Source organism: Cryptotermes secundus, unplaced genomic scaffold (assembly GCF_002891405.2).
Source record: "Cryptotermes secundus unplaced genomic scaffold, Csec_1.0 scaffold3205, whole genome shotgun sequence".
Classification (NCBI taxonomy): Eukaryota; Metazoa; Arthropoda; class Insecta; order Blattodea; family Kalotermitidae; genus Cryptotermes; species Cryptotermes secundus.
Genome location: NW_019727163.1, coordinates 3,505 through 29,269, shown reverse-complemented (window position 1 = coordinate 29,269; position 25,765 = coordinate 3,505). Strand labels below are relative to the sequence as shown.

Here is a 25,765-nt window from a genome sequence, read left to right as displayed (position 1 = left end):
TCCTCACATTATGTAGGCATATGTAGTCAGTTTATGGCTATGGAAGCAATTTCTTCCATGTATTTAATTAAGTATTTACACTTCATGTTCTGTGGGTCCATAACTGAAAATAAAAAAGGCTATTAATGCTTTTGTAGAATGTAAATTAGAGCTGTGCATGAAACTAGGCATATTTTACTTTTAGGAGTAAAGATTGAAATCTTTTCAGTAATTTTAGAATATGAAACATATTCAATGGATATTTATTTACTTTTTGCAAAGAATGCATAAGAATTGTAAGTGTTTTATGAAAATTAAGAAGGAATTTTTTGATATTTTCAGACACCTGAAGCGGAACTGGAACTGGACGACCGCCACACCATGCATTACAACAGTTAGTAACAATAAACCGGTGCTGGTAAGTTAATCACTTTATGGAAAACATTCAGTTGATGTGTTTGTGTGTGCGTGTGTGTGTAATTGGAAGTACTGGAAAGGACTGCTAGGGCCCCGTAGGTATAATTACTGTCACCGAACTTGATTTATGCTAAAGGGGTGAAACAAAAAGTTACACTTCAGGAAATATTTCAAATAAAATTATTGGCAGTTTATTTTTTGGATCCCAGCGGTGAATAAGTGAAACCATGAATAGGAAATATGGATGGACCTGCATCCAAGTTTTCTTCCATAACTTCATATAAAGCCATTGATTGTTGAAATTTAGGGTTATGTTATTATTTCTCTTTTCCTTATAGTGTTGACCACCTCTGTGGTATGGTGGTCAGAGATCCTGGCTACAGTTCGAGAGGTCCCAGGTTCGATTCCCGGCACTACCAGTTTTTTCGGAAAAATGGTGGGTCTGGAACGAGGTCTGCTCAACCTCGTGAGGATAATTGAGGAGCTATTTCTAGGAAATAGCAACTCCAGTCTAGAAAACCAAGATTACGGTGGTGGGGATCCTTTGCGCTGGCCACGTGACACCCTCTATCGGCAAAAGTTTGCACTAACTTCACCAACAACAAGCGGTCGCTCAGTTGGTATAGTTTGCTTGCGGACTACAGACCATGGAGTTTGTTTGTTTGTTCCCCCTGCCCCCAGTGTTAGATCATTTGTGCAGGATATTTTTAGAAGATGACTATGATTTCAGCCACCCGATAATTGAGAACTATGTGCTTATATTCATAGTGTTGCCAGTTTTCTGAAAAAGAATGTGCATATGAGTGAATACATTAATATAACATATACATAAAAAATAGAACACAATTTGAAAGAAGTATCATTTGATATTGACATTTTTGGTGTGTATAAAAATGCTCATAACATTAGTAACAAAAATAAAAAGAGGGGAAGAAATATAAAAAGAGAGAATAATAGACACAGAGAGCAGAGGCAGGTGAGAACTTGAGCAGTTGACGTGAGAGTGCCACTCGATGTAATTCAGATGTGTACTGTTCTGATGTAGGCACCTCAAAACTGAGCTGAGAGTGAGTGTACACAGTGAATATGTTACTAAGAGCTACGAATGAGATCCAAAATAGCTTGAAGTCGGCTCTTGAATACTGTGTGTAATGTCATATATTAATCCCTTTGACAGGCAGCCAAACCACTGGTACAGGAACAGAGGAAAGCACGACTGGCTAGTCTGAAGACTGAACCCCTTCAGTTTGATGAGATCTTTCAGGTAAATGTAACATTCAGATTGGAGCACTTACTACAGTATGCACCAAAGGAAGTGTGAACACTCTCAGTGATAAAATGAATACGATCTCCATATTGTTACCTTTATAAGGTTTTCTATATGTAAACAAACATATTTATTCAAATGTAAATAACCTCAAATTTAATATCATTCTTTATCCTCTTTGAATGAGAGATATTAAAAATGTATGGAAAAATTCTATTTTTATTAATTCTTGCAGAAATATTTAGGTCAGATGATGATGAGAAATACAGCTATTACAGTTGCTAGGAAAATGCTCTGAATACACATTCAGTAAACATTACAGGAAGTCGATGAAGAAAGTCATCTTCTGGGTTTTGGTGCCATGTGTTCTTCGTTTTGGCTGACGTCATGTCATTGACGTCAGTAGCCTGTCCCCAGCCAACCGGTTCTTCTTGTCTAACCGCAACCTCCAAGTGCTATTGACCTCCAGTTTCCTGGATTCACTGGCCATTCCCCCCCCCCCTTAGCAGCAACAACATATATGGCCTTAATCGCTCTCCACTGCTCCTATTGGTCCGCTCTTCCTAACCACGCCCCCTGCCTACTTCCTATATAAAGCAACGCCTTTCACTTCCTAATCATTACAGCTACTGCTTTCTGCATTCACAAGCCATTCACCTGCTCTGAAGATGGAGGCGATACGTTCCTCAGAAACATCAGCCAAAACGAAGAATACACGGCGCCAAAACCCAGAAGACGACTTTTTTCATAGTCATCGCCGTGAAAACCTCAAAAAATTACAGGAAGTCCTTTGGAAAACTGAGGATGTGGTAAATATTTCCATCAGCTATTCTCGTTCTATTTAATGAGGTAAATCCCATCTGCTGTATGAACCGGGGTATGTAATATAGTGTAGGTAACCATACAGAAGAAACGTCCTGTGTTCATTTGAATATCCATTGGTGTACCACTACCAGGAGCAATGTTAAATATATTGTCAAGTGTATTAGTGACTAGTAGGCAGGGTTTGAATTGGTGAATAGATTTATTGGATATCCACAAGCCGTAACTACAATTAATTATAGCGCTCAAAAGATTACTCTAATTTTAACCCATAAAGTAAAGTCTTCTATATCTGCTGTAACTAGTTGCTGCTAGGTAACAGATCTGAACAGTGGCTATGCCTGTACAGTGTCTTTACTGTCCATTTCATATCAACAGATTTTAACAAAGGAACAATCACTTCAAATGAGTATGAAGTGGTCTTGTACCCAATTCTGGAATTATAATTCTCTCTCTCTCAAATTCGCTGTACGACTGGAATCTCCTGATCCGAATTATCAACTCTGTGTCCTGTTGTATTCCCATTCTTTTGATGCCATTGTTCCAAGTCCAAGTCACATTGTGACTGACAGTCAGTCTGTCTGTCTTGGTGTCGAGCCCCGGCATTCCCCCCCCCCTCTTATATGAAAGTTACTGTCCTGTCCATTCAATAATAATAGGGATAGTGCACAATGTGCAAATTTAGTCTTTACAGAACTGAGTTAACGATGTGGGTCTTTTGATACATGCTAGCACATGGTATCATTCACACTATTTTCCACACAATTTGCTTACACTTTGTGCTCCTATAACGTGGTGATTTTGCACACTGCATATCCTGTGGTGGAAGCCATGGACAGCAGATCACATCATCAGATGTCTAAGGTTGTAGTTTGCACACATCCATTCAGTAGGTCGGGTCTGTCATTTGTAAGTCATAGTCCATATTAGTAAGTCCATTGTCAGTATTTTCATATATTTACAAATTTAATCTTAATTCCTATCTCTGTGTACAATATGTACAAGGCCTCTGTCAATCCAGGCTCAGTACAGCAAATTATGTCCTATTTCTATCCCCTTGTTCTTCAAACTGGTTTCCTTATATAGCTTGGACCACGCAGAAAATACCTCTTATGTTGTTGGAATAGTTATGTAACCTAGCAACTAGTCACAGAGAACACAGCTCCTATTGTTGCATGGTTGCTGGAATGTGTATACTGAGTCGTCATCTAGCAATGATCATGTATTGTCGTATTATCATGTGCTTCAGAGGGAAGGTGTTTATTGCGCCATTGCCTAGCTGTGCACATTACAATATAATATCCTAATTTTCTGATGATGACATAATGGTCTCCATCCCTAACTGCCGAAGACACACCCTTCTTCACATAGTAGATGGAGCATCCCTAACTGCCGAAGACACACCCTTCTTCACATAGTAGATGGAGTATAGAAGCTGTTAAACATTCCTTGTGGTGTATGCTCAGTCATTGTGTTCCTCACAATAAACATAAGGAACTGTAATGCCAAATAAGCCAGTGCCATTGCTTAGAAAAAGATATGAGAGCAGATGGGAGTTGGCATTTGAATGATTGTTTGGAGCATGCTGTCCATGCAAAAATATCGTCTGTAAGTGGATCATGCCTTTGTCCCATTCGCTATGTAAATTAAGTGATAATATATCAAACATAATCTTACATAATTTTGACTTTGAAACTTAAATGTTTCTTATATTGAACAGATTTTCCCCATACTCTATATAATTTGTCAGCATATTATCTTAATAGGCGTTGTGATACCCAAGAAACATGTTAGATTTTGCTGATGGTAAGTCACATCAATTCTCTTGCAGCCAAAGCATCTCTTGTTGCTTTCACTGTCGTTGCTATTTCCATTGAGTTGAATCACTGTATTTGTTCAGTGTTCCTTTAGACATGCTGTCAGTATCCCAGTATCTTCAAATGTTATTACATGTGACATGGCTTTTTTCATGCCTCAGATATTCCAGAACCAGCTTCTCTACATATTGTAGTTGGTATGCATTGTATTCCTTTTCCTGACACTGCCTCAAGTTGTTTCTCTTCCATTTCACTTGGTTTAACTGTCAGTTGTACGGTGGGAGTGTAATGACATGAAACCCTTTGTCCCAAGCAGTTTCAGCAATTTCATGTGGTCAGAAGTGAAGTTTGTGTTGTACTGTTAATTCCAAAATTCTGATTTTAAGAGACCATTTTTGAATGTGATGTTATTTTTTTGCCTGAATGATAGAAAGTGTTCATTACAATAACTGTCCCCTTTGGTCATTTCATGACTTGCTTACAAAGATACTTCCACAATCTCTCACCATTCATTTCATCATAATCTCATTTTGGCTTGGATGAGAACAATAAGAATATTTTTTTATCCATAGGGACCCTTGGCATGGTGCTGAGAGAGTCATTAGTCCAGGCTTTCCCACATGGGACGTGTGTTTTCACCCACATCTCATTCATTGCCTTTAAGTACTTCTGGCAGAGGTCTGTGATGTCAGGCTTTTCCTAGGTAATCTCCAGGAGATGAGACAATGATATTCTAACCCTAAATCATTCAGAATGCTCTCAGTGATGATTCTGAGCCACTGAACTTCATACATTCCTGAACACAAAGTTAAGTGTTCTTAAATTTGAAACACATTTTGGTGCACAGGATTCACTAATGAGTCTGCTGATTCCCTCTGTATCAATTGTGCCAATGTTGGTTACTATACAAAATTTTTCACACTCCCCCCCCCACAGTTTTCTTTTCTTTCAGCAGTTAGGGCACAATTTTGCTGTGTACATGGACTGCATCTGCCATACATTGCATTGCATTGCATAATTTACATCAAGTGATGATGGTCTTCCACTTGTTTTCTCCTATGTGAAGCCATTCTGCATATTAATTACAATTTGCCTGCTCTGACCTCTTAGTTATTTACAAATAGATACATTGCCATTTCTTTATTCTTTCCATCATAAACGCAATTTACAATAATAATAAGTGAATGACACTGATCCTATAGCCTTTAAATGAACAGTAACACCAAACCGCATTCCTTCAAGCTGATTTGTTGGATCCTGTCATTTACACTGTTGAGGAAGGAAGGTCAGGAAGAACAGCAGTGCAGCTTTGAAGCTGAGCCATGTTACTTCTCAAATGTTATGAGCTAGCTGAATAAGGAAAAAATGTGGGGATTAGAATGGCAGCTCTTGCTATAAACACACACAATTTTTTCCGTTGAAAAGAGGTATGCACCATGATATTTCTCAAGCTGAAAAAGTTATTTTTTTGTTGTTTGTTTAGAAGCCTCAAGAAAAACCTATGAAGACTGTTTTCCCTGTTAAAAAGAAGCTTAGAGGACCCAGAACTGTAGCAAAGAAAGATGTCATTGCAGCCCGCAGCAAAGTTCTGAAGAAAAGGAAATTTGTTCGACATGTTCTGCCACGCAAGTCAAGACGCAATCACAGACCATACTATGATGAGGTGGACTTGAAGGCTCTGCAGCTCATGAGCAAGTTGTAAGCTCCTTTTCTGTCTTTCACATTTTCATAATTTAGAGTGAATATAGATGGGGTTTGGATTGGTGAATAGATTTATTGAACATTTACAGGTCGTGACTACAAACAACTATAACACTGTTGCTGATCCCCACACTACAAATTACTCCACGCTAAGTCTTCTCAGTCTACTTTTACTGGTTGTTACTTTGTAACAGGTCTCAACAATGGCTATTCCTCTGCAATGTTTTCACTAGACATATCCTGTTAATGAACCTTAACAGTGGAGATTTACAGCTTCTGTAGTCACGCTGTTGCATACTGGTTAACACTGTACCACTGAACATTTAACTGAAGTGTAGTGCCAGTTGTCTTTAAGATAACTCTATGGCATGAACCAAGCAGAGAACACAGCCCTTGTATAACTGTACAGTTGTGTTTACTGCACTGTTGCCTAGCAGTGGGTGTGGCATGCACAAAATAAACACCATTCTCCCATTATTGCACGAGTATATGTCATAGGTTGCCTAGCAATGGCCGCTGTTTACAGAGTCACTGCTTAGCAACGGGTCCATACGTTACATTGCTCCCTCCTTAAGGCTGTTTGTCCTGAATAGCCTACAGACTTATCATTTCTTCTTTTCCAGTGGCTGTGATTGGTCTCGCCTTCCTCCCTGTGGCTCAGTTTGCATGGTATTTACTCTCCAAATGCTCCAGCTGCTCCCTCCTTATGACCACTTGTCCTGAGCAGCTCCTTGATAAGGTGCAAGCCTGTTCAGATGTACCATCATAAACCTCAGTCTGGGGTTCCACTGGATCCTCTATACCACATCATTTATCTAGGTTACTACCTTGTATAGGCCCTCCCATAAGGTTTGGAGCTTGAGCGATTACCCCTTCATGCAGATTGGGCAATAGAGCCACACTGTGTCACCCTCATGGTAGCCTGCACAGTTTGCCAGTCTGTCATAAGGAGTCTTCATCCAGTCACTGGCCAGCTTCAGATGTTCACGGACACCAACTGTGAGTGCAGTGATGTGATGCACGTCTTACTCACTCCCAGACATTGCAGAACCTCCTGTATCAGATGAGTCTCGAAGTTATGGCCTTGGTCACTATGTATTCTCAGCAGTACTCTGAAGTGGCACAAGAAGTTTCCACTACTGTCAAAGCCTATTCACTGGGAATAGTGTAGGTTTCTGGCCACTTCATAAAGTAACCCATAGTGATCAGGAGGTGTCTGTTTCCTTGGTCACTCTGTAAGAAGGGCCCTGCTACATCGACGTCTGTCCTTTCATATGGGGCCCAACATTGTACTGATGCATTTGGCCCCAATTCTTGGTCTGGGCTCCACAACTGGCTGCACATGTGCCATGGCTTCTTGCCTGGAGCCAGTAGTACTTTTGCAGGACCTTATTCAGAGTTTTGTTGACACCCAAATGGCCTCCCAATAGCCTCCAATATAGTTCAGTCAGCACATGGTGCACCTTGCTCCTCCAGGGAACTATCTGGGCTCTTTTATATCGCCCATCAGATTCTCAGTGGTGCTGTAATATGCCATTCCTTGCAGCAAAGGCTTTCCATTAGTCCTAGTAGTTTTTGTGTGTGGGGCTGCTGCTAGTGATGTCTTTCCAATCTAGGTGCTGTCCAGTCTACTTCCTCCAAAGTATGTCTGTTCCCAAGCTGTTCACTTGTGCTGTTCTCAGAGCAGCTGGATCCCAGCTGGCTGCAGCTACAGCCGCTACCTGCCGGACATCTGTCTGCACCTCAACTTTGTAGCAGTGGTACACACTTCTCGGAATGGTCATTGTGAAAGGGCATCAGCCTTGACAGTGCTTAGCTGTGAAGTTGTACTCTTGCAGGCACTGCATCCAATGTGCGATTTGTCCCCCAACATTCTTAAAAAGTTATGAGCCAGGTTAATGCAGAGTGGTCATTGCATGGGTGGAACTCTTGTCCATACAGGTACTTATGGAAATGTTCCAGCATCCTCACTGTGACAAGTAGTTCCTCCCAGGTGACGCAGTAATTTCTCTGAGCCTTGTTCAGCAACTTACTGTAGTAAGCTGTTACCTGCTCCCATTCATCCTGTACTTGGGAGAGCATTCCTCCAATCCCAGCATTGTTTTCGTGTGTGTCAACGATGTACCTCTCTCTTGGCTGCAAGTAAGCAAGAATAGGGACAGTACAGAGGGCCTCCTTCCACTGGAAGGCTTTCTTCTCCTCTGAAAGTTTGGTTAGCGGTTTTGCAGTATTGGTAAAACCTGAAGTAAACCATTTGTAATACATGCATAGACCCAAAAAGTTTGTAATTTCATGTTTGATCTTTGGGGTTGGCCATTCTTGTATAGCGCTCAGTTTCTTGGGGTCAGTGGTTATTCCCTAGAGTGGCACAGTATGCCCAAGGTATGGTACTTCTTTCTGGAAGATTTGGTACTTCGCCGGATTGACCTTCAGGTGGGCGTCTCGGAACTATTGGAACACTTTCCATACATTAAGCAGGTGCTCTTTGAACGTGCAGCACAGTTTTCTCCTTGTCTGGATTTAGGTCTACTTGCAGTACCTGCTCTTCAGGTTGAGACTGGAGAATCATTTGGCTCCAGCCATCATGTCTAGAGTGTTATCAGTCTGGGCCAATTGGAAACAGTCCTTCCTTGTGACATCATTTAGTTTCCTGAAATCTACACAGAAGTGAAGGTCCCAATTCTTCTTCCAGATGAGAATGACAGGGCTGTCTGACTTTTCGGTAACACCACGTCATTGCATGTCCTTAAGCATCTTGCCCACATCCACCTGTTTTGCCAGGGGGAATCTCCTCTGGTGTTGGTGAATTGGACAGGCATGTGGATTATTTTCTTGAATTACCTTATGTAGAGCTCAGCCTTTAGGTGTGGTTAATCTAGATCCCCATGCTGTATGTTTAGCATTCCAGTCACCTCCCACCAGAAATCGCAAGCCAAGCGGTAGGAGGAGACCTCTGTATTCTTCCGATGATATAGTGTGGCGCGGTGGGCTGTATACTGCGGCCATAGTCAGAGGCCAGTCACCTGCCACTAGAAATCGCGAGCCAAGTGGTAGGAGGAGATCTCTGTATTCTTCCGATGATATAGCATGGCGCGGTGGGCTGTATACTGCGGCAATAGTCAGAGGTCAGTCACCTGCCACTAGAAATCGCGAGCCAAGCAGTAGGAGGAGATCTCTGTATTCTTCCGATGATATAGCGTGGCGCAGAGGGCTGTATACTGCGGCCATAGTCAGAGGCCAGTCACCTGCCGCTAGAAATCGCAAGCCAAGCAGTAGGAGGAAATCTCTATATTCTTCCGATGATATAGCGTGGCGCGGTGGGCTGTATACTGCGGCAATAGTCAGAGGTCAGTCACCTGCCACTAGAAATCGTGAGCCAAGCGGTAGGAGGAGATCTCTATAGTCTTCCGATGATATAGCGTGGCGTGGTGGGCTGTATACTGCGGCCATAGTCAAAGGCCAGTCACCTGCCGCTAGAAATTGCGAGCCAAGTGGTAGGAGGAGATCTCTATATTCTTCCGATGATATAGCGTGGCATGGTGGGCTGTATAATGCAGCAATAGTCAGAGGCCAGTCAGACGTTTCTTAGTTTAAGATAGTTGCTTGAATTTTATTGGTGATATGAGGCTGTAGATTATAGTGCTAATAATCGCTGAGCCTGCATGCGCTGTCTCGTCTGGATGGTTTGCATAATAAATTTTGTAATAGGGTATTTTTTACAGTTTGTTGGGTTGCATGGCTTTCCGAGATTAATAGGATATCGATTTTGTTGACGTTTAAGAAATACTCGATTTCCAGCACATGGTTTTTTAGTCCGTTAGCATTCCATACAGCAACTCTCAGTCAGGAAGCCGTGACTTTGCTATTTTATTTATTACTGTAGTTAGCATGGTAAGAATCATACTATTTTGGTTTCAAAGTTGGGTAAACATGCATCTCAGACCTGTAGTTTTTCCACATTGGGTGGGGTCATTAGCATGACTGACTCACAGTGTGCCAGGGTGAATCCTTTTTTGAGCTTCTAGTCAGGATTGATAGCATTTAGGACCCTCGTGGGTACCTCCTAGCTGTCTCGGACCAGGGTCCTGGCTGTGTAGAGTTCTTCGGGCAAATGAGCCTCTGGACTCAGTTCCTCCAGGCCATTTTCCATTGCGAGGGGGCTCTCCAATCTAGCCATCACCACTCCCTTGCATTGTGCAGGTATCACCTGATCATTAGCCGCTATCAGACTGGAAGGCCATTGTGATACCTCTTCCTCTGCCAGACGTAGAGTTTGGTGCCCTAGGCCCACAGATGCATGATATTCACACAGTATATCCAGTCGCAAAATGAGCTTGTTTGTGATGTTGGTGGTGATAACCCAAATTTTGAGTGTGTGCCACCCCAGGGTCACCTTGCATCAGGCTGACCCGCAGCCGAAGGAGTCCTACTGACTGTCTATAAGATTCACCATTTCAGAATTAGTTCTGAATAGGAACAGGCCGGAGAGCCTGATCTGACAAGGTAAAAGAAGAAGAAAAAGCGAACCTTGTCAAAAATACTTAACTATAATAATTTTAAAGGTTCTGGAAAAACACATCTATCTAGAGGTACACTGTGATTTTGTTTTTGGCAAAGGTGAACACTGCCACAGCAACTGGAGCGTACTTACAAGTATCATTATTGCTGTCATCTTCTGCTCCTATTCACAACTACTCACTACAATACACAACATGAGAATAACAATCCTTAGACTTTTATATAAAAGAATACAGTTAACATCCACAAATGTTTATGCTTTTGATTTTAACAGTCACATGTACGAGGGTAAGTCAATAAGTAAGTTACAAATGGATATAGAACTTAAACAAATAAGAGTACTGATTTGAAAAATGCTTTTATTTCTCAACATAATCTCCCTGTACACTGAGGCACTTGTCCCATCGTTTCACAACCCCCTGGAAACCAGCAGCATAGAATTCTTTGGGCTGCTGTTGGAACCAGGCGGTAACTTCCCTTTCTACGACTTCATCGTTGGGAAAATGTTCAACCAAAAGATGATGCTCAAGAGGGCCGAACAAATGGAAGCTCCTTGGAGCAAGGTCGGGGCTATACGGAGGATGCTTGAGGACTTCCCACTTGAAATTTCGCAGCATCTCATGTGTCTTATTGGCAGTATGGGGACACGCGTTGTCATGCAAAAGCAACACGCCTTTTGTGAAGAGTCATGGTCGCTTCCATTGAATGGCCTTATGAAGTTTCCTGAGGATATTACAGTAGGAGTCAGCATTTTCAGTTTATCCTTGAGGCTGGAATGCGGTGTGCAGTATGCCTTCGTGATCCCAGAAGACTGTGAGCATCACTTTCCTGGAGGATGGTGTCACCTTAAACTTTTTCTTGGCAGGCGATGCAGGATGTTTCCAATGCATTGATGCACGCTTTGTCTCAGGTGTGAACCCAAGACTCATCACATGTGACAATTCGGGCTAGCATACTGTAACGTGTTTTGCCACTGAAGACGCCATTCAGATTGTTAATTGGTTTATTTAACAACCTACAAGATTTAAATGCAAATACTTATAAGACAGTTGAGGGTTTACACAATTTATACACCCTACACAATAATCTGTTCACTCTATCTTCAGTGGTCTTCACTGATTCACAGTACAACAAGGCGACTGCTAGACTTATGCTGCACTTGGCGACTTCACTATCCGCACTGTGTCACTCCTGATCACACACTGTCTCACATACTGCTCAGCTGGCTTTTTATACTGTTCCCTGTTGCCTCGTGTTACCAGTGGTGTCCCCTTGTTACGTCACAGTGGGAAGTGCTGTTACGTCACCGCGGGGGAGGGGGTCGGTGTGTTGATTGGCCTGTTACCGTAGCAGCGACAGTGCTCCGATATTACGTCACCGCTGACAGGGGAGGGGGTGTCCTTCATAGTGCAAATATGTCACACTATCATGTCCATCATGGTAGCAATTGAGATACTGTAATGCCAGACCCATTCTTTTCATTTTGTGTTGTGGGGTGTGGCACCCATCATGCACAGACTTTGTGAAAATCTAACCTGTCATGCATTATGAGGTAGGCCATGCCATGTGATCAACCAATAGCAGTGGCTATAGTGTTTATAGTTACCCTTCTGTCTGCTTGGATTAAGCCTTCAATCCATTGCACAATCACCTCTGTGGCAATCTCCATTGGCCAGCTGACACAGTGTTCGTCTTCGATATGTGTCCGCACTTCAGAGAACTTCTGCTCCCAATTGTAAACAGCTTGACATGACAGGCACTTCTCACCATAGATGGGAAGCATTTCTTTATGAATATTCTTTAATTCCATACCTTTTGCCCACAAAAATCGCACAAAGGAGTGGTGCTGCTCGAGGGTTGTACACTCACTCAAAGGCGCCAACATCTTGCAACTGCTGTTTCGCTTTTGTAAACATCGATTGTCTCATGTCAAATGTCATCAATTGCCACTGGACTAATGCTGCCATCTAGTGGCGATAGCCTCAAACATGTAGTACCCCACATCAATTTGTAACTTACTTATTGACTCACCTACATACTTAAACACAGACTTGATAAACTTTGATGTCAAGCAATATGAGGCTCCAGAAGGCACTAGTTTTATTTGAACAGTTGTGGGTATGTGTGTGTGTATTCCATATGCCTTTTTACAAGGATTTGTGTAGGAAGGACCTGAATGCACTGAGGTTGCATTGATGACATACTTTATTGTAGGCGTGTGGAGTGGTCGACAGCAGAAGACAACTTGCTGCTACTGTGCAAGGTTGCGTGCACATACTTGTGTCCCACACCTCGCAAGCAGGTTGTCACTCTCCCGACGATACGAGATTATATGCACCAGATATGCCCTGTAAGTAAATTACAAGACATGTGTTCATGCTTGAAATTTCTTGGGTAGTTGAATTCAGGAGTAGCTTGACAGCTTGGAATTTCAAACTACTTAATATTATGATTTGTATACAAAATATGTAAACAAATGTCTTATGAGAATGACATTTGCATGTAACAGCTGCAAGCTCACTTAACCCTTCATTTCAGTTATTGTCACTTCATACATAGCACTCCTAGTTCAGTGGTAATGATCAGCTCATATTTTGAACTGTTGTTTTTCATGTGAAGTAATTCTTTTGGTATGAAACGAAAGAAAAAAATGTAGGCTGTCATTTTATATTTGTATTGTCTCCTTTCATCTTCCCATGGCATTTGTATTATACAGTCAACTCTCGATTATCCGGGCTAATGGTGGGGATGGAAGTCACGGTTAATCGAAAACCCGGTTAAGCCAAATTTTATTATACGGGCTGGACGACTGTGAAGGGTCGGAGTTCGAGTCCCGGTAGGGTCAAGAATTTTAACTTCTCCAAATCGTCCAGACCGGCTCTGGGGTCCATCCAACCTCCTATCCAATGGGTACCGGGGGCTCTTTCCCCGGGGGTAAAGCGGCCGGGGCGTGAAGCTGACCACTCACCTCCAACTAGTGCCGAGGTCAAGAAAATTTGGATCTATACATCCACTCCCCCACACGCCTTAATGGCGTAGGGCTTAATTCGTTGAGCAGAGGAACAACTTTACCTTTTACCTTTTAATACCTTCATAATACTATAGACCTACCTGTATTTAAATTTATTCATCCTCATTTCTATGTCATCTCATGGCCTATTTAATACTTTCTTTACATTACACTCAGTATGAATTAGTTATTTCAATCACTGTTCAACAACATCCAGCACTTTTTACGGTCACACTTAACACTTAAAATAATTTAATACTGTCTTTTGCTTTTTCGCGGCATTTTCCTTTTTACGGATATCCGTACGAAGCCTACGTAATATTAGCTTGTCACTTAATAAACTGTCCTCTTCACTCTCAAGATAGTCTAGTAAGGATTCCAAATGATTAAGCGCAGCACCATGTGATACTTTCTTACTGGCAACACTGTCCACCTCTTCCTCATTCTCACTTTCTTCCCGCTCTTCTGGCTGCACCCCCATTGAAGTTACGATTTCGTCACTGCTTAACATTTCGAAGCCCGGTTCACACGAGTCACAGTTAAACCACTCTCTTATATTTTCCTCGTTGACTTCTTCACCACCATGAACTTGGTTAGCCACTTTTGTCAATTTTATGGCTATCTCATTTTCACTGAATCCAGTGAATCCATGGATTTCGTCATCTTCATTAGTGATGAAAGGCATCAGTTTCTTCCATGAATTTTTCAATACAGATGGCTTTACTGTATCCCACGCTGTTGAAATCTCGTATATGGCATCTAATACTGAAAAGGACTTCCAGAAACACGTCAGATCATTGCCTTCATCGATGTACTTTTGTAGCAAATTTGATCTGTAGATTCTCTTCATACTTGAGATAACTCCTTGATCCATTGGTTGGATAAGTGCGGTAACATTAGCGGGAAAATATTTCACAAAAATATTTCCATCATCTGACCTCAGGAGACTTTCGTTAGGATGTGAGGGCGCATTGTCAATGAGGAGCACAGCTTTCTCAGGTAGGCCTTGGGATTTTAGATGGTCACGAACTTGAGGCACGAATTTAAAATCAAACCATTCTTTAAATATCGCTCTATTCATCCAAGCTACTTTCTGGTTAAAATAATGGATAGGCAGACTTGAAGCTACTGTTCCTTTAAAAGAGCGTGGTCTTTTCGCTTTGCCGATAACTACTGGTATTAGTTTGTGTGTTCCTGATGCATTAGAACAGCACAAGACTGTCAATCTCTCCTTACTGGATTTGTGACCTGGAGCCTGTCTTTCATTTTGAAATGCCAATGTTCTGGTTGGCAAGCATTTCCAATAAAGACCCGTTTCATCGGCATTATAGATTTGTTCTGGCAGCAGATTTTCACTTTTCACAAAACTATCAAAATTGGTGCAAAATTGATCTGATGCTGACAAGTCCCCTGACAATTTCTCACCTTGAATACTGATTTCTCGTATTCCATGACGCTGCTTGAAACGTGTTAGCCAACCGGAAGAAGCGTCAAAACTCCCTTCTAGTTCAAGTGCTTCGAAAAAATATTTAGCTTGTTTAGCACAAACTGGTCCTGTTATTGTTGTTCCCTGTGCCCTTAGTTGATTAAACCAGGTCAGCATCGCTTTGTCGAGATCATCGTATGTTGATTTCTTCATGGTTTTTCTCTTCTTCATTCCGCTTGAATTAGAAGACGAAGCAAAGGAAATTAACTCATTCTTTTGTTTTTTCAAATCACGAACAGTTTGTTCTCCAATACCGTATTGCATTGCTAATTGTTTAACTACAGCTCCTTTTTCCAGCTGATTGATAATTTCAAGTTTCTGTTGAATACTTAACACAACACGCTTCCTTTTAAACCCCGACATTTTGCTAACGCACTTGAAGATCTATATTAAGAAACTGATACTTACTTTCACAATGCACTCTCACACTGAGATGGTACCGTTAAATAACCTGGGGCGGTGTATTTGTCCTTGAAACTTTCCAAAAATTCTTGCATTCTTTCACCCCCACCCTAGAACATTGTGTTCGCATAACGGGACGAAATAATGCAGAGCTCGGTTCACACTAGTGCGAAAATAGTGTTAAACTCACCATGTGAAACAAAAGTGAATGAATATTAAACAACATATAAACTTAAAAAAAAAAGCCCCGGTTAAGCCGCAAACCGGTTAATCCGCCCCCGGATAATCGAGAGTTGACTGTAATTGAATTCTTTGAAAAAGTTCCTTACCTCACTAGTTTATGCACTGCATTCCCATATGAACCTATCTCCACCCTTGGGAATTTGGAACAGTGATCAATTGTGTGCTGTCCCTGCATAAAAATTGACCCTGTTAGGGCTTTGCAACTGTTATTTCATGATCCACACAGTGCTGCTTTCACATGGGTTTTGAAATCACAAGAGATATGCAGCTTCTACAACTTTGAACTTGACACATGATCTGGATGCAAAAGAAGTGTGTTATGACTGCCATATGGGAAATGGTAACGCTTGTATATGTGTTCTGTAAATGTTCATCAGGCAGTTACAAGGGAAGCACTATCAAGAAGTGATCAGCTTTGTTGTCTCATGAAGCAGAAGCAGGAGAATATTCACTTCTAAGTGAATCAGAAGGAATTTGACGCTGACAATGAAATGGATGATCCTGATCTTGATGCTGTGGTAAATGATGGCATCAGTGACGATGACAGTATTACTCAGGACTTTGTTTGGGAAAACGTGCAAAATTATAAGAGACTAAAGGAGAGTTTTATGGCAGTGTTGGACCTCACGGGGCTGCAAAACATGTGACAAATTGTGGACATTTTAAAATTGTTTTTTGGTAGATCATTATCAAACATGACTGCCAAAGAAACAAACAGATAGTACAGGGTGGTTTCCATGTAGGTAAGTCAATAAGTAAGTTACAAATGGATATAGAACTTAAACAAATAAAAGTACTGATTTGAAAAATGCTTCTATTTCTCAATATAATCTCCCTGTACACTGAGGCACTTGTCCCATCATTTCGCAAGCCCCTGAAAACCAGCAGCATAAAATTCTTTGGGCTGCTGTTGGAAGCAGGTGGCGACTTCCCTTTCTACAGCTTCATTGTCGGGAAAATGTTCAGCCAAAAGATGATGTTTAAGAGGGCCAAACAAATGGAAGTCACTTGGAGCAAGGTCAGGGCTATATGGAGGATGCTCAAGGACTTCCAACTTAAAATTTCACACCGTCTCATTTGTTTTGTTGGCAATATGGGGGCGCACGTTGTCATGCAAGAGCAACATGCCTTTGGAGAGGAACTGTAAATGCCAACTCCTACTGTAACATCTTCAGGAAACTTCGCAAGGTCATTCAACAGAAGCGACCAGGACTCCTCACCAAAGACATGTTGCTCTTGCTTGACAACGCGCATTCCCATACTGCCAACAAGACAAATGAGATGGTGCAAAATTTCAAGTGGGAAGTCCTCGAGCATCCCCCATATAGCCCTGACCTTGCTCCAAGGGACCATTTGTTCAGCCCCCTTAAACATCATCTTTCAGCTGAATATTTTCCCCACGATGAAGCTGTAGAAAGGGAAGTCACCGCCTGGTTCCTACAGCAGCCCAAAGAATTTTATGCTGTTGGTTTTCAGGGGCTTGTGAAATGATGCGACAAGTGCCTGTACATTGGTACAGGGAGATTGTGTTGAGAAATAAGAGCATTTTTCAAATCAGTACTCTTTACTGTTTAAGTTCTGTATCCATTTGCAACTTACTTATTGACAAATGGATAATTTCTATAATTCACCATCTCTTGCCAGGACACTGAAAATCATACACAAGATGGACTGTTTAGTACATTCAAATTGGCCCAAAAGAATGTTCCTGTAGACGTGAAAAATAACAAGGCACAAAGGAATAGGTGAAATCATATCACAGTATTCTGCACCTGCTTCTGTCACAAAATGAAGTGAAAAAAATGTGATTGTGAGTTCCGCATATCACAGTCATGACACCAGGACTGATACAATTAGAGGCAAAGAAGCAGTCAAACCTGTTTCAGTGTTGGATTACAACCAGTTGATGACAGGAGTTGATTTGGAGGACCATCTCCTTCATTTTTATTTTCATAATTCGTTGATTGAAGAGAATACTTGTAAGTAAATGGTATATGAAGCTCTTTTACAGGCTCTTGAATACCTCTATTCTGAAAGCAATGATAAAGCAGTGTGGATCAATACTCTGATTGTATGTACTTTTCTGAACATAGTGTGAAAATTATAATTAGAATGATCAAATCAAAGACAATGAGGTGGGCAGGGCAAGTAGCACAAATGGGAAAGACAAGGAATGCATATAGGATATTCATGGGAAAGCCAGAAGCAAAGAGACCACCAAGAAGACCAAAGTGTAGGTGGGTGAACAGTATTCAAATGGATCTTAGAGAGATAGGATGGGATGGTATGGATTGGATTGATCAGGCTCAGGATAGGGACCAGTGGAGGGCTCTTGCGAAGACAGTAATGAACCTTCGGGTTCAAAAAAATGCTGGGAAATTCTTGATTAGCTGCAGATTTGGCTTCTCCTCAAGAAGGGCTCAGCTCCATAAGTAAGTAAGTAAGTAAGTAAGTGTGAAAATTAGGAAAAATAATTCCAGTTGTTCCTGATTTATTACAGTTTAAGTGAAATTCTGCGTTTTCGGTATTAAATGTCAAAATATCCTCTGTCCCCGAGAGTGAATAGGAATTAAATGTCCTGCATTGTTGAAGGGTTAACAAACAAGAAACATACTCCGGAAGTGTGTGATCATATTGGTCTGTAATAATCTGTACTTCATATCATTGATTTCTTATATTGCCCTACAGAAGGATATGAAGAAGTTTTTTTCTTTTATTTAGTTTATGATTTATGTGGTAATTTTTATAGTAATCAGCGAAATTATGATGAGTTAGACATGTTGTTTGTTTTAGAGAAGAGATACATATAGAATTCTGTTTCGGAATCTTCAGAAGCAGCCACTTGTAAAATTGAGATGATGATGATGATGGTGGTGGTTGTGTTGGTGGCAGTGGCAGTGGTGGCAGTAGAGGGAGGAATGTTAAAGTAGATTCCCAGGAAATATGTTATGATGTGATGTGGATTTAAGTGGGAGTATGATAAAACTTTGTCTGAAATTATAGATTGTTGTTGCATGTATTAAGAGAACACTGCTAGTAGAGACCAAGTTCTCATATCCAATCTCTACATCATATATGTCCAGGCTTCCCGGAATAAAACATCTCGTGCTTGTCAACGTCGGATTCTGTACATGATGAAGAACCCGGCTACAGCCCACAGTGTTGCCCTCCATCTAGAAGACGTACGTCAGGATCCAAGCATTATCAAACAGTTTGGAGTAAGTCAGTTTTGTGTGACATTTCTTACTTGTTATGGATAACACTCTTCAACAGTAAAAATGTAAATCGAACAAAAGTAGCCAGTTCCTATCAATACTGTGGTGCTGATAACATATATGAAAAGAAAATTTAAAATTAACGCTAGTTTTCATTTTACACAGGTTGGTAACAATAAGGGAAATTTATGCCAAGTTAGGGAAAATTTCAATACAGGGCTGGCAGCATTGTAAGAATTCCCTCCATTAAGTGATGCAACAATCAAAGAGGGTATTTTTATAGGTCCACAGATTTGGGAGCTTTTCAGAGACCACCAGTTCGATGAAATCCTACATGGTGATGAGAAACCTCCATGGGAAAGTTTTCAGTATGTTTGTTTCCAGTTTTTAAGAAAAAACAGAGCACCAAATTACAAGGAGCTTGTGGATGAGCTGCTGTCATGCTATGAAAACTTGACTGTAACATGTCTGAAAATCCAGTTCCTTCACGCCCACATTGACTTCTTCCCCTAGGATTGTAGAGCAGTAAGTGATGAACATGGCGAGCGATTTCATCAAGATATTGCAACCTGGAGAAGAGGTATGGAGGGAAGTGGAGCCCTGCTGTTTTAGCAGACTACTGCTGGACTGTCACCAGCGATGCTCCAGAGTTATCCTGAAAATGAAAAGCCAAGCGAAAATGCTCAGCATAAGATTAACCTCATGCAAGACTCTTGACAGAGTTATGTTAGAACACTTGCTGTAAAAATGTAGATGCTAACCAGAATATATTTCACTGTAATATTCTTTTCTTCATTTATATTTTTGGTCTGCTGTATGTATGTATGTTTGTAAGGCGTGGGCCATAAAATCCAGCCCTCACACTGCGACCTTCAATGATCTATTGTGCTTCCCCTTTGGATTAACCCTTTATTAATCCTACACTTCAAATGAAATGTAGGACTTTATTTATGGGGGCATCATAGTAGTCACTTGGTTCCATGAAGAACTGGCCCAGCTGAGAAAATCATAAGTAAGCTATGGCCTCACGATCACATAGGATATGTGTGGCTGATTCGTCTTTTTGTAGGCACCTTTCACAGGTTGGGTCATCCATCATCCCAGTTTGAAAAGATGTCTTAGGTGGCAGTGTCCGGTAAGTAATCCTACCACCCGTCCTAGTTTTGGTCTGTTGGTTTATCTTTATTATCCTGTGAAAGCTTATTTTAGTACAGAGTTCTTTCGTGTAATCTTGTATGTAAAAAAAAACTTGTGTTTTTCTATTTTGATTTAGTTTTGTTTTCAATTTTTTTAATTTGATATTTGAAAATGATGATTGAAATTTATCAATGTCTATGATTTTGCACCATTTGAATAATTATTCACTTCAAAGTTTGACAGATCTTTTGTACTAAATATTTTTTGGAATATATTTTTACATCTTCAAATGCGTATTTTGATATTATAATACAAAGCACTTATTTCTGAAACTGGAGCTAAGTATTCTTTTATGATCATATTATGCAAAAATGAATGTAAAAAAACAAAATTCAAAGCATTTACAAACTTTCAGTCAAAATTCGTTGACCAGTGTGATCACAGCGTAGTATACAAATTCAGAATTACGTTTCATTTCTCCTCAGTAAGAAAAGTTTGGAATATATGAACAGTTAAACAATTTTTTAACTTTTCAAAAACATTAACGTAGATGAATTTTCCTTCAACTTTTAAGAACATAAAACAATTATATCCCTAGTCTCATTACACTTTGTGATAAACAACAGATAATGCCATAAAACTTCTTCCTTGGGTTTGATCCTGGTGTTCAAGGTATGCAGTATTGTGTATTCTCCAGATATAAAATGTTTCCTGAATGAACATGTGCAGTTGTAATAATTATTTTATAATTCGTGTTTTGCTGTTATAGAGTACAATGAAGGAGTTATGTGCAAAGACTGACAACACAGAAGAATTAGAGAAAATGGCTGGTGAGAAGTTTAAAGCTTTGGTCAATGTTCTCCAACGTAAATTTAATCCTCAGCCTTCAGACTACAGGGTGTTGCAAAAAATCATTCCTGAGTGTCCAGCAGAATTCAGGTTAGTTCAAGTAAAAATACGAAGAATTACCTATATTGTGTTTATTGCATTGTTGTTATAAACTACTATTTTGCACTACACCTTGCAGGAAACTGTATGAGTTGGTATATCCTTCACCAACGCTTAAGAAAAGAGGACGTTTTCAAGATGTGAAAAATGTGGTGGACATCTACTGTGCTGTTGTGAATGCTATTATTCACGTAAGTTTCAGAGGTCTCTTGAAAGGAATCACACACTAAATCTGATACAGCAAGAAAGTAGTGCATGTATTGGTGGCACAAAGACTGCTATTGGCATATCAGTAATATATGATATATATATGTAATACATATTTGTGTTACTGTACATACACTCCTTGATTTATGCAACAGTTATATCCCCAAAATGAAAGAAATCTCCCCACCTTTCTAGATTGGCCAGTAAGCCCTTAGGATTAAAGCAAGTGCCATTAATGAGGCCGCACCATAGCTCAAGTGGTTAGTCGCTGGCTTCCCATCACGGTGGCCTGGGTTCGATCCCAGGTCTTGTCAAGTGGGATTTGTGGTGGACAAAGTGGCGCTGGGGCAGGTTTTCTCCAAGTACTTCAATTTCCCCTGCCAATCTTCATTCCACCAATTGCTCCACAATCACCCTCACCTATCATCTGGGGCTGGTACAGTAGGCCAGAAGTGGCCGCAGTACAGGGGACTTAGTCCCACCCCACTAGCAATAAGAAAAGAGTGCCACTAATTGAAGCCAGTCCAAATTAGTTGATTGCTTTAAAGTGAAATCACATTTTTCAAACTAAAATGTATTGAGGAGTGCATGTATTCAGATTGTGATATTGTGGGTTATGACACCATGTAGTCTGATAGCTGATATGTCCTTGGGTTGTGCCACCATGTACTTTGGTAGGTGATTACTTCCCATGCTGTGCAGTATCAATCTGGAAGACCATGCTCTAAATTTTCACTGCCATGAAAGCTTAAAGTCTTGAATATAATACTGTATGAAAAAGTTACATAGTTCCGTCCAGTGTGACTGGTTAAGATTTCATTCATGCGGGCCACAAACACATACAGGACAACATTAAAGAACCCTCTTCTCAAGAACGACAAGGCAGCACACATTTGGCGCCACCATCAAAAGAAATAATAAGAGGGACGACACGAACCAGCTTGGTTTGCGAATTCCGATAGAATCTTAAAAAACTAACTATTAATATTCTAATGTATTGGAACAGCCACTGTAGTTGTAAAGACTTCAGATTTTACACCCAATTGTATATTATTTATATTATATGTATATATTTTAACTTTTAGAACATGTACTGTAATAGTGGTTTCTAACTGTACTGATGTAAAGGTGTCCTTCTGAAGATGGTCTCTGAAGACCGAAACATGTAAGGGCATGAATAATTGAAATAAGAAAATCTTAACCAGTCACACTGGACGGAACTATTTAACTATTTCATAATATTAGTGTGACAGACCAGAATGAAACAAATCCAAAAAAAAAATAATACTGTATGTTTAATTGAAGAAACTTTTCTTATATGTTCATTTGTGAATGGTTATTCTGATAATTAATAGTCAGTCTGTTACTTTATTTCCTTCAAATGCAATTTTATTGTACTAGAGCTCACTCTGCTGTGTTACGGACAAAACTTCATACACATACCAGCTGTTCCAAGTTTATCAGCAGTATCCTGACACCCTGCTTCGTTCTGCTATGGCTAAGATTCGTTCTGACCAGATGGTCTCGCTGAAGAAGAGTTTTGTGCGTCTGAAACAAAAGACTGGAAACTACTTGCCGGTTTCTTCATCTCCTTATCAACTTTCCATGAGGTGAGGACATTCCTTGGAGCCCATGGCAGCTCTTGCTGATATGCCTGTAACACATTTTGGAATTCTATAAAAGTTGAAGACATCTCTTCCTTATTCACTTAAGGAAAGTCCTCGAAATTTATCATAAGTTCTATTTTATCCCTTGCATTATACTCCGGTTAGGGGCTTGCAGTAGCATTGTTGGTTAATGCATTATGCTACAAGCTGGAAGGGCACAGGTTTTAATCCTGATAAGATTGATTTTTTTCAATTGATCTAATCCAGCCGCACTGCGGCCCTGGGGTTGACTCAGCCTCTAACAGAAATGAGTACCAGGAATCTTCCCGGGGGTAAAGGGCAGCCGGCGTGTAAGGCTGACAGCTTTGCGGCCTTTATGAGCTGATTGTCTAGAGAAAATGTGAGAGTCTTGACGTCTCACAACCCTATGGGCCTTCACAGCCTGTTACAGGGTAGCTTTACCTTATTTTATTATACTTCTGTTTGTTGCATAATTTATCACATAACCTTTTTCGTTTTAATATGTGTAACCTTTAATATATATGTCCCAAGGTAAAATTTAAATTCAAACTCCAAAGTAAGAAGCCCTTCCAATTTGTGAAAATTCAGTCAGGTCCCCCTTTAATGTTTCTTTTTATGTAGTGGATTTGAACAATGAATTGAGGAAAATCATAAGTGGATGTAAATTATTACTGAAGTAATTAACGTGGGATTATTGAAACTGAACATTGAAAACCTTAAATCAAGGGACATTAAATAGAGTTCTGCTGTGTAATGAATGAGTGACTACATTTGGGAGTAGATAATACTAATCAGAAACTCTGCATTCGACACATAGCGGAAAAGCATGGACATTTGAGCATAAATGTGCTTTCCTGTTGCATAGATTTCCAGTCCTATAGATATATTACAGTTGTTATTGGTATTGTTTTATTATGACATGAGTACAGATTCTGTCTATGAAATTCGTCTCATAAGACATCATAGTTTGGCACCATTACCTTGTTTGTAATTGTCGACTTACAAACAGTAGATTTCATATTCCTGGCTCCAGTTGTTCATTAATTACTGCCATCAATCCAGAAGTGAAAGAATTTTTTCATGTCTGTGATGTCACTGTTTTACATTTTACAAAATACCTCAAAATTTTCCTATTTTTCGAAAATCTGTTGCTATGCATAGTTTCCAAACCCTAAACTGTGTGATACTAGTGTCACTCCCACCTCACAGGCTTGGACATCTGTCATGTTGCCATTACTTATTTTAGGAAACTATAGAGCATGACTTTAGGTGGCATCAGATGGTATAACACCATCTTGTAGTGATTGATTTACAGGGTGCTGCTTGAATTGCTTCAGGTATCTGGAGCTACAAGTGATGTGGGTGAAAGTAGCAAGAAAGCTAGGGAGACAGGAACATGAGAAGCTCAGGGCGTGATTTATGTGGGTGGAAGTTAATCTGCAGAGAACAATGATGAAGTTGATGAACAGTTAATTATTTATGATCATGTTAATATGATTGCATTGTTTTGAGCTAGTATACTGTGGGTCAGTCAGCCATGTTACTTGAAAGGGTGGGCTCCAGGCACACCCAGACAGTTCCAATGCATGTCTTCAAGTGCCTCAGCAGAGAATTTACACACCGCCAACTTCACATGTGGTTCCTATCACGTTTTGGGGTGTAAGAGTTTAGCAGTCCTGTCCAGGAGACTAATAATTACCCATTACTATCAAACAGCCGACTGTCTGTTGCCAGTGGACTTAGGAAAATTCCCATAGAACAGAGTCTTAAAAGTTTATAACACTGCAGTACATGGTTATGGTATCTCACTTCATTCATGATTGAAGTAAACACAAATTTAAGCGGCCTCCATAGTCTAGAGGTAACGTTCCAACCTCATGACTCATAGTACGCGGGTTCAAATACCTGGCAGAGGTCGTCAAATTTTTAAGGGCGGAAAAATTCAGGTAAGAAGTCCTCCGGGAGGGACTTTAAGCCGTGGGTTCCGTGTCGTAGCTTTACAGCACATAAAAGAACCTCATATCTCCAAAGGAGGTCACTGAGCCAAATTAACGGACGTTTCCCACCCAACAGCAGTCTCTAATACCTCTGGTAGATGGGGGAAGCATTATAGATACCTCTCAGCTAGTAGAGCCGGTCTCGCTGGCTGGGCGGGACTGATGGTAAGCACCAGTACCGGTAGGATATAGAGACTGGTAGAAATCATAGAGGGAAGCACAATGGACCAATACAGGTCTCAGTGCATGGGGAATCCCACCCTCTCCAATAACTAACTAACTAAACACAAATTTAAATTTTGATCGAGTAAAAATAAAATGTTAATGGCTTCCATCAGATTTCAAGAGAGCATGAAAGCATGAAAGTTCTTTCCAGGTTCCATGAAAATCAACCAACTGATCTAGAAGATCAAACAGGGGACACATGTGCACAGTATGGTGATCTCATTAGCCTACTTTTCTTCCGTGAAGAAGGAAAGCAGGCTACAAATTGGTATACAGTACCTGAAGAAAGCTTATGGCTAAATTGGGAGAGAAGAACTGCCCAGAATCCCACTGAATCTGATATTCCCATGAAATGAATAGTACTAACTCAAGTGCACTTAAATTGAAATGGCAGTTGTTCTGTCTGATGCTGTGAAACAGCTTTCCAAAAAATTAGGAACAACTGGATTTGAATGAGACACATCAGCTTCTGGTTTGTGCTGATGGTTGTAATTTTATTGGTTGAAAATATACATGGGGCAATCCAAAAGTTTCCGAAATTTGAATTTTGCGCGCGAATGGTTATGAGTACATCGAAATACCTCTAGGTATCTCCTCACACATTCTTGAATCAGTGTGGCAAGCGGCGTCGAGTTGAGTGGTTGGGTTTATTGTTGGTGAACATATTTCCATTGTTGTGTTTCCATGAGTTTGCAGTTTTGCGATGGCTGACCTGAGAGAGCAGCGTGTCTGTATAAAGTTTTGTT

General features: G+C 40.5%; 1 protein-coding gene across 1 annotated transcript in view; it reads left to right on the top strand.

Moving 5' to 3' along the window:
• The window catches only part of LOC111864576 (general transcription factor 3C polypeptide 1), a gene marked incomplete at its 3' end in the record, with an annotated part of 63,671 nt that overhangs the window by 35,035 nt on the left and 2,871 nt on the right, over window positions 1-25,765 (top strand). The window contains 8 exon segments of the mRNA XM_023851926.2: window positions 322-397; window positions 1,574-1,660; window positions 5,786-6,000; window positions 12,736-12,871; window positions 18,746-18,880; window positions 20,784-20,953; window positions 21,042-21,153; window positions 22,571-22,779. Coding sequence (XP_023707694.2) covers window positions 322-397; window positions 1,574-1,660; window positions 5,786-6,000; window positions 12,736-12,871; window positions 18,746-18,880; window positions 20,784-20,953; window positions 21,042-21,153; window positions 22,571-22,779 — 1,140 coding nt within the window.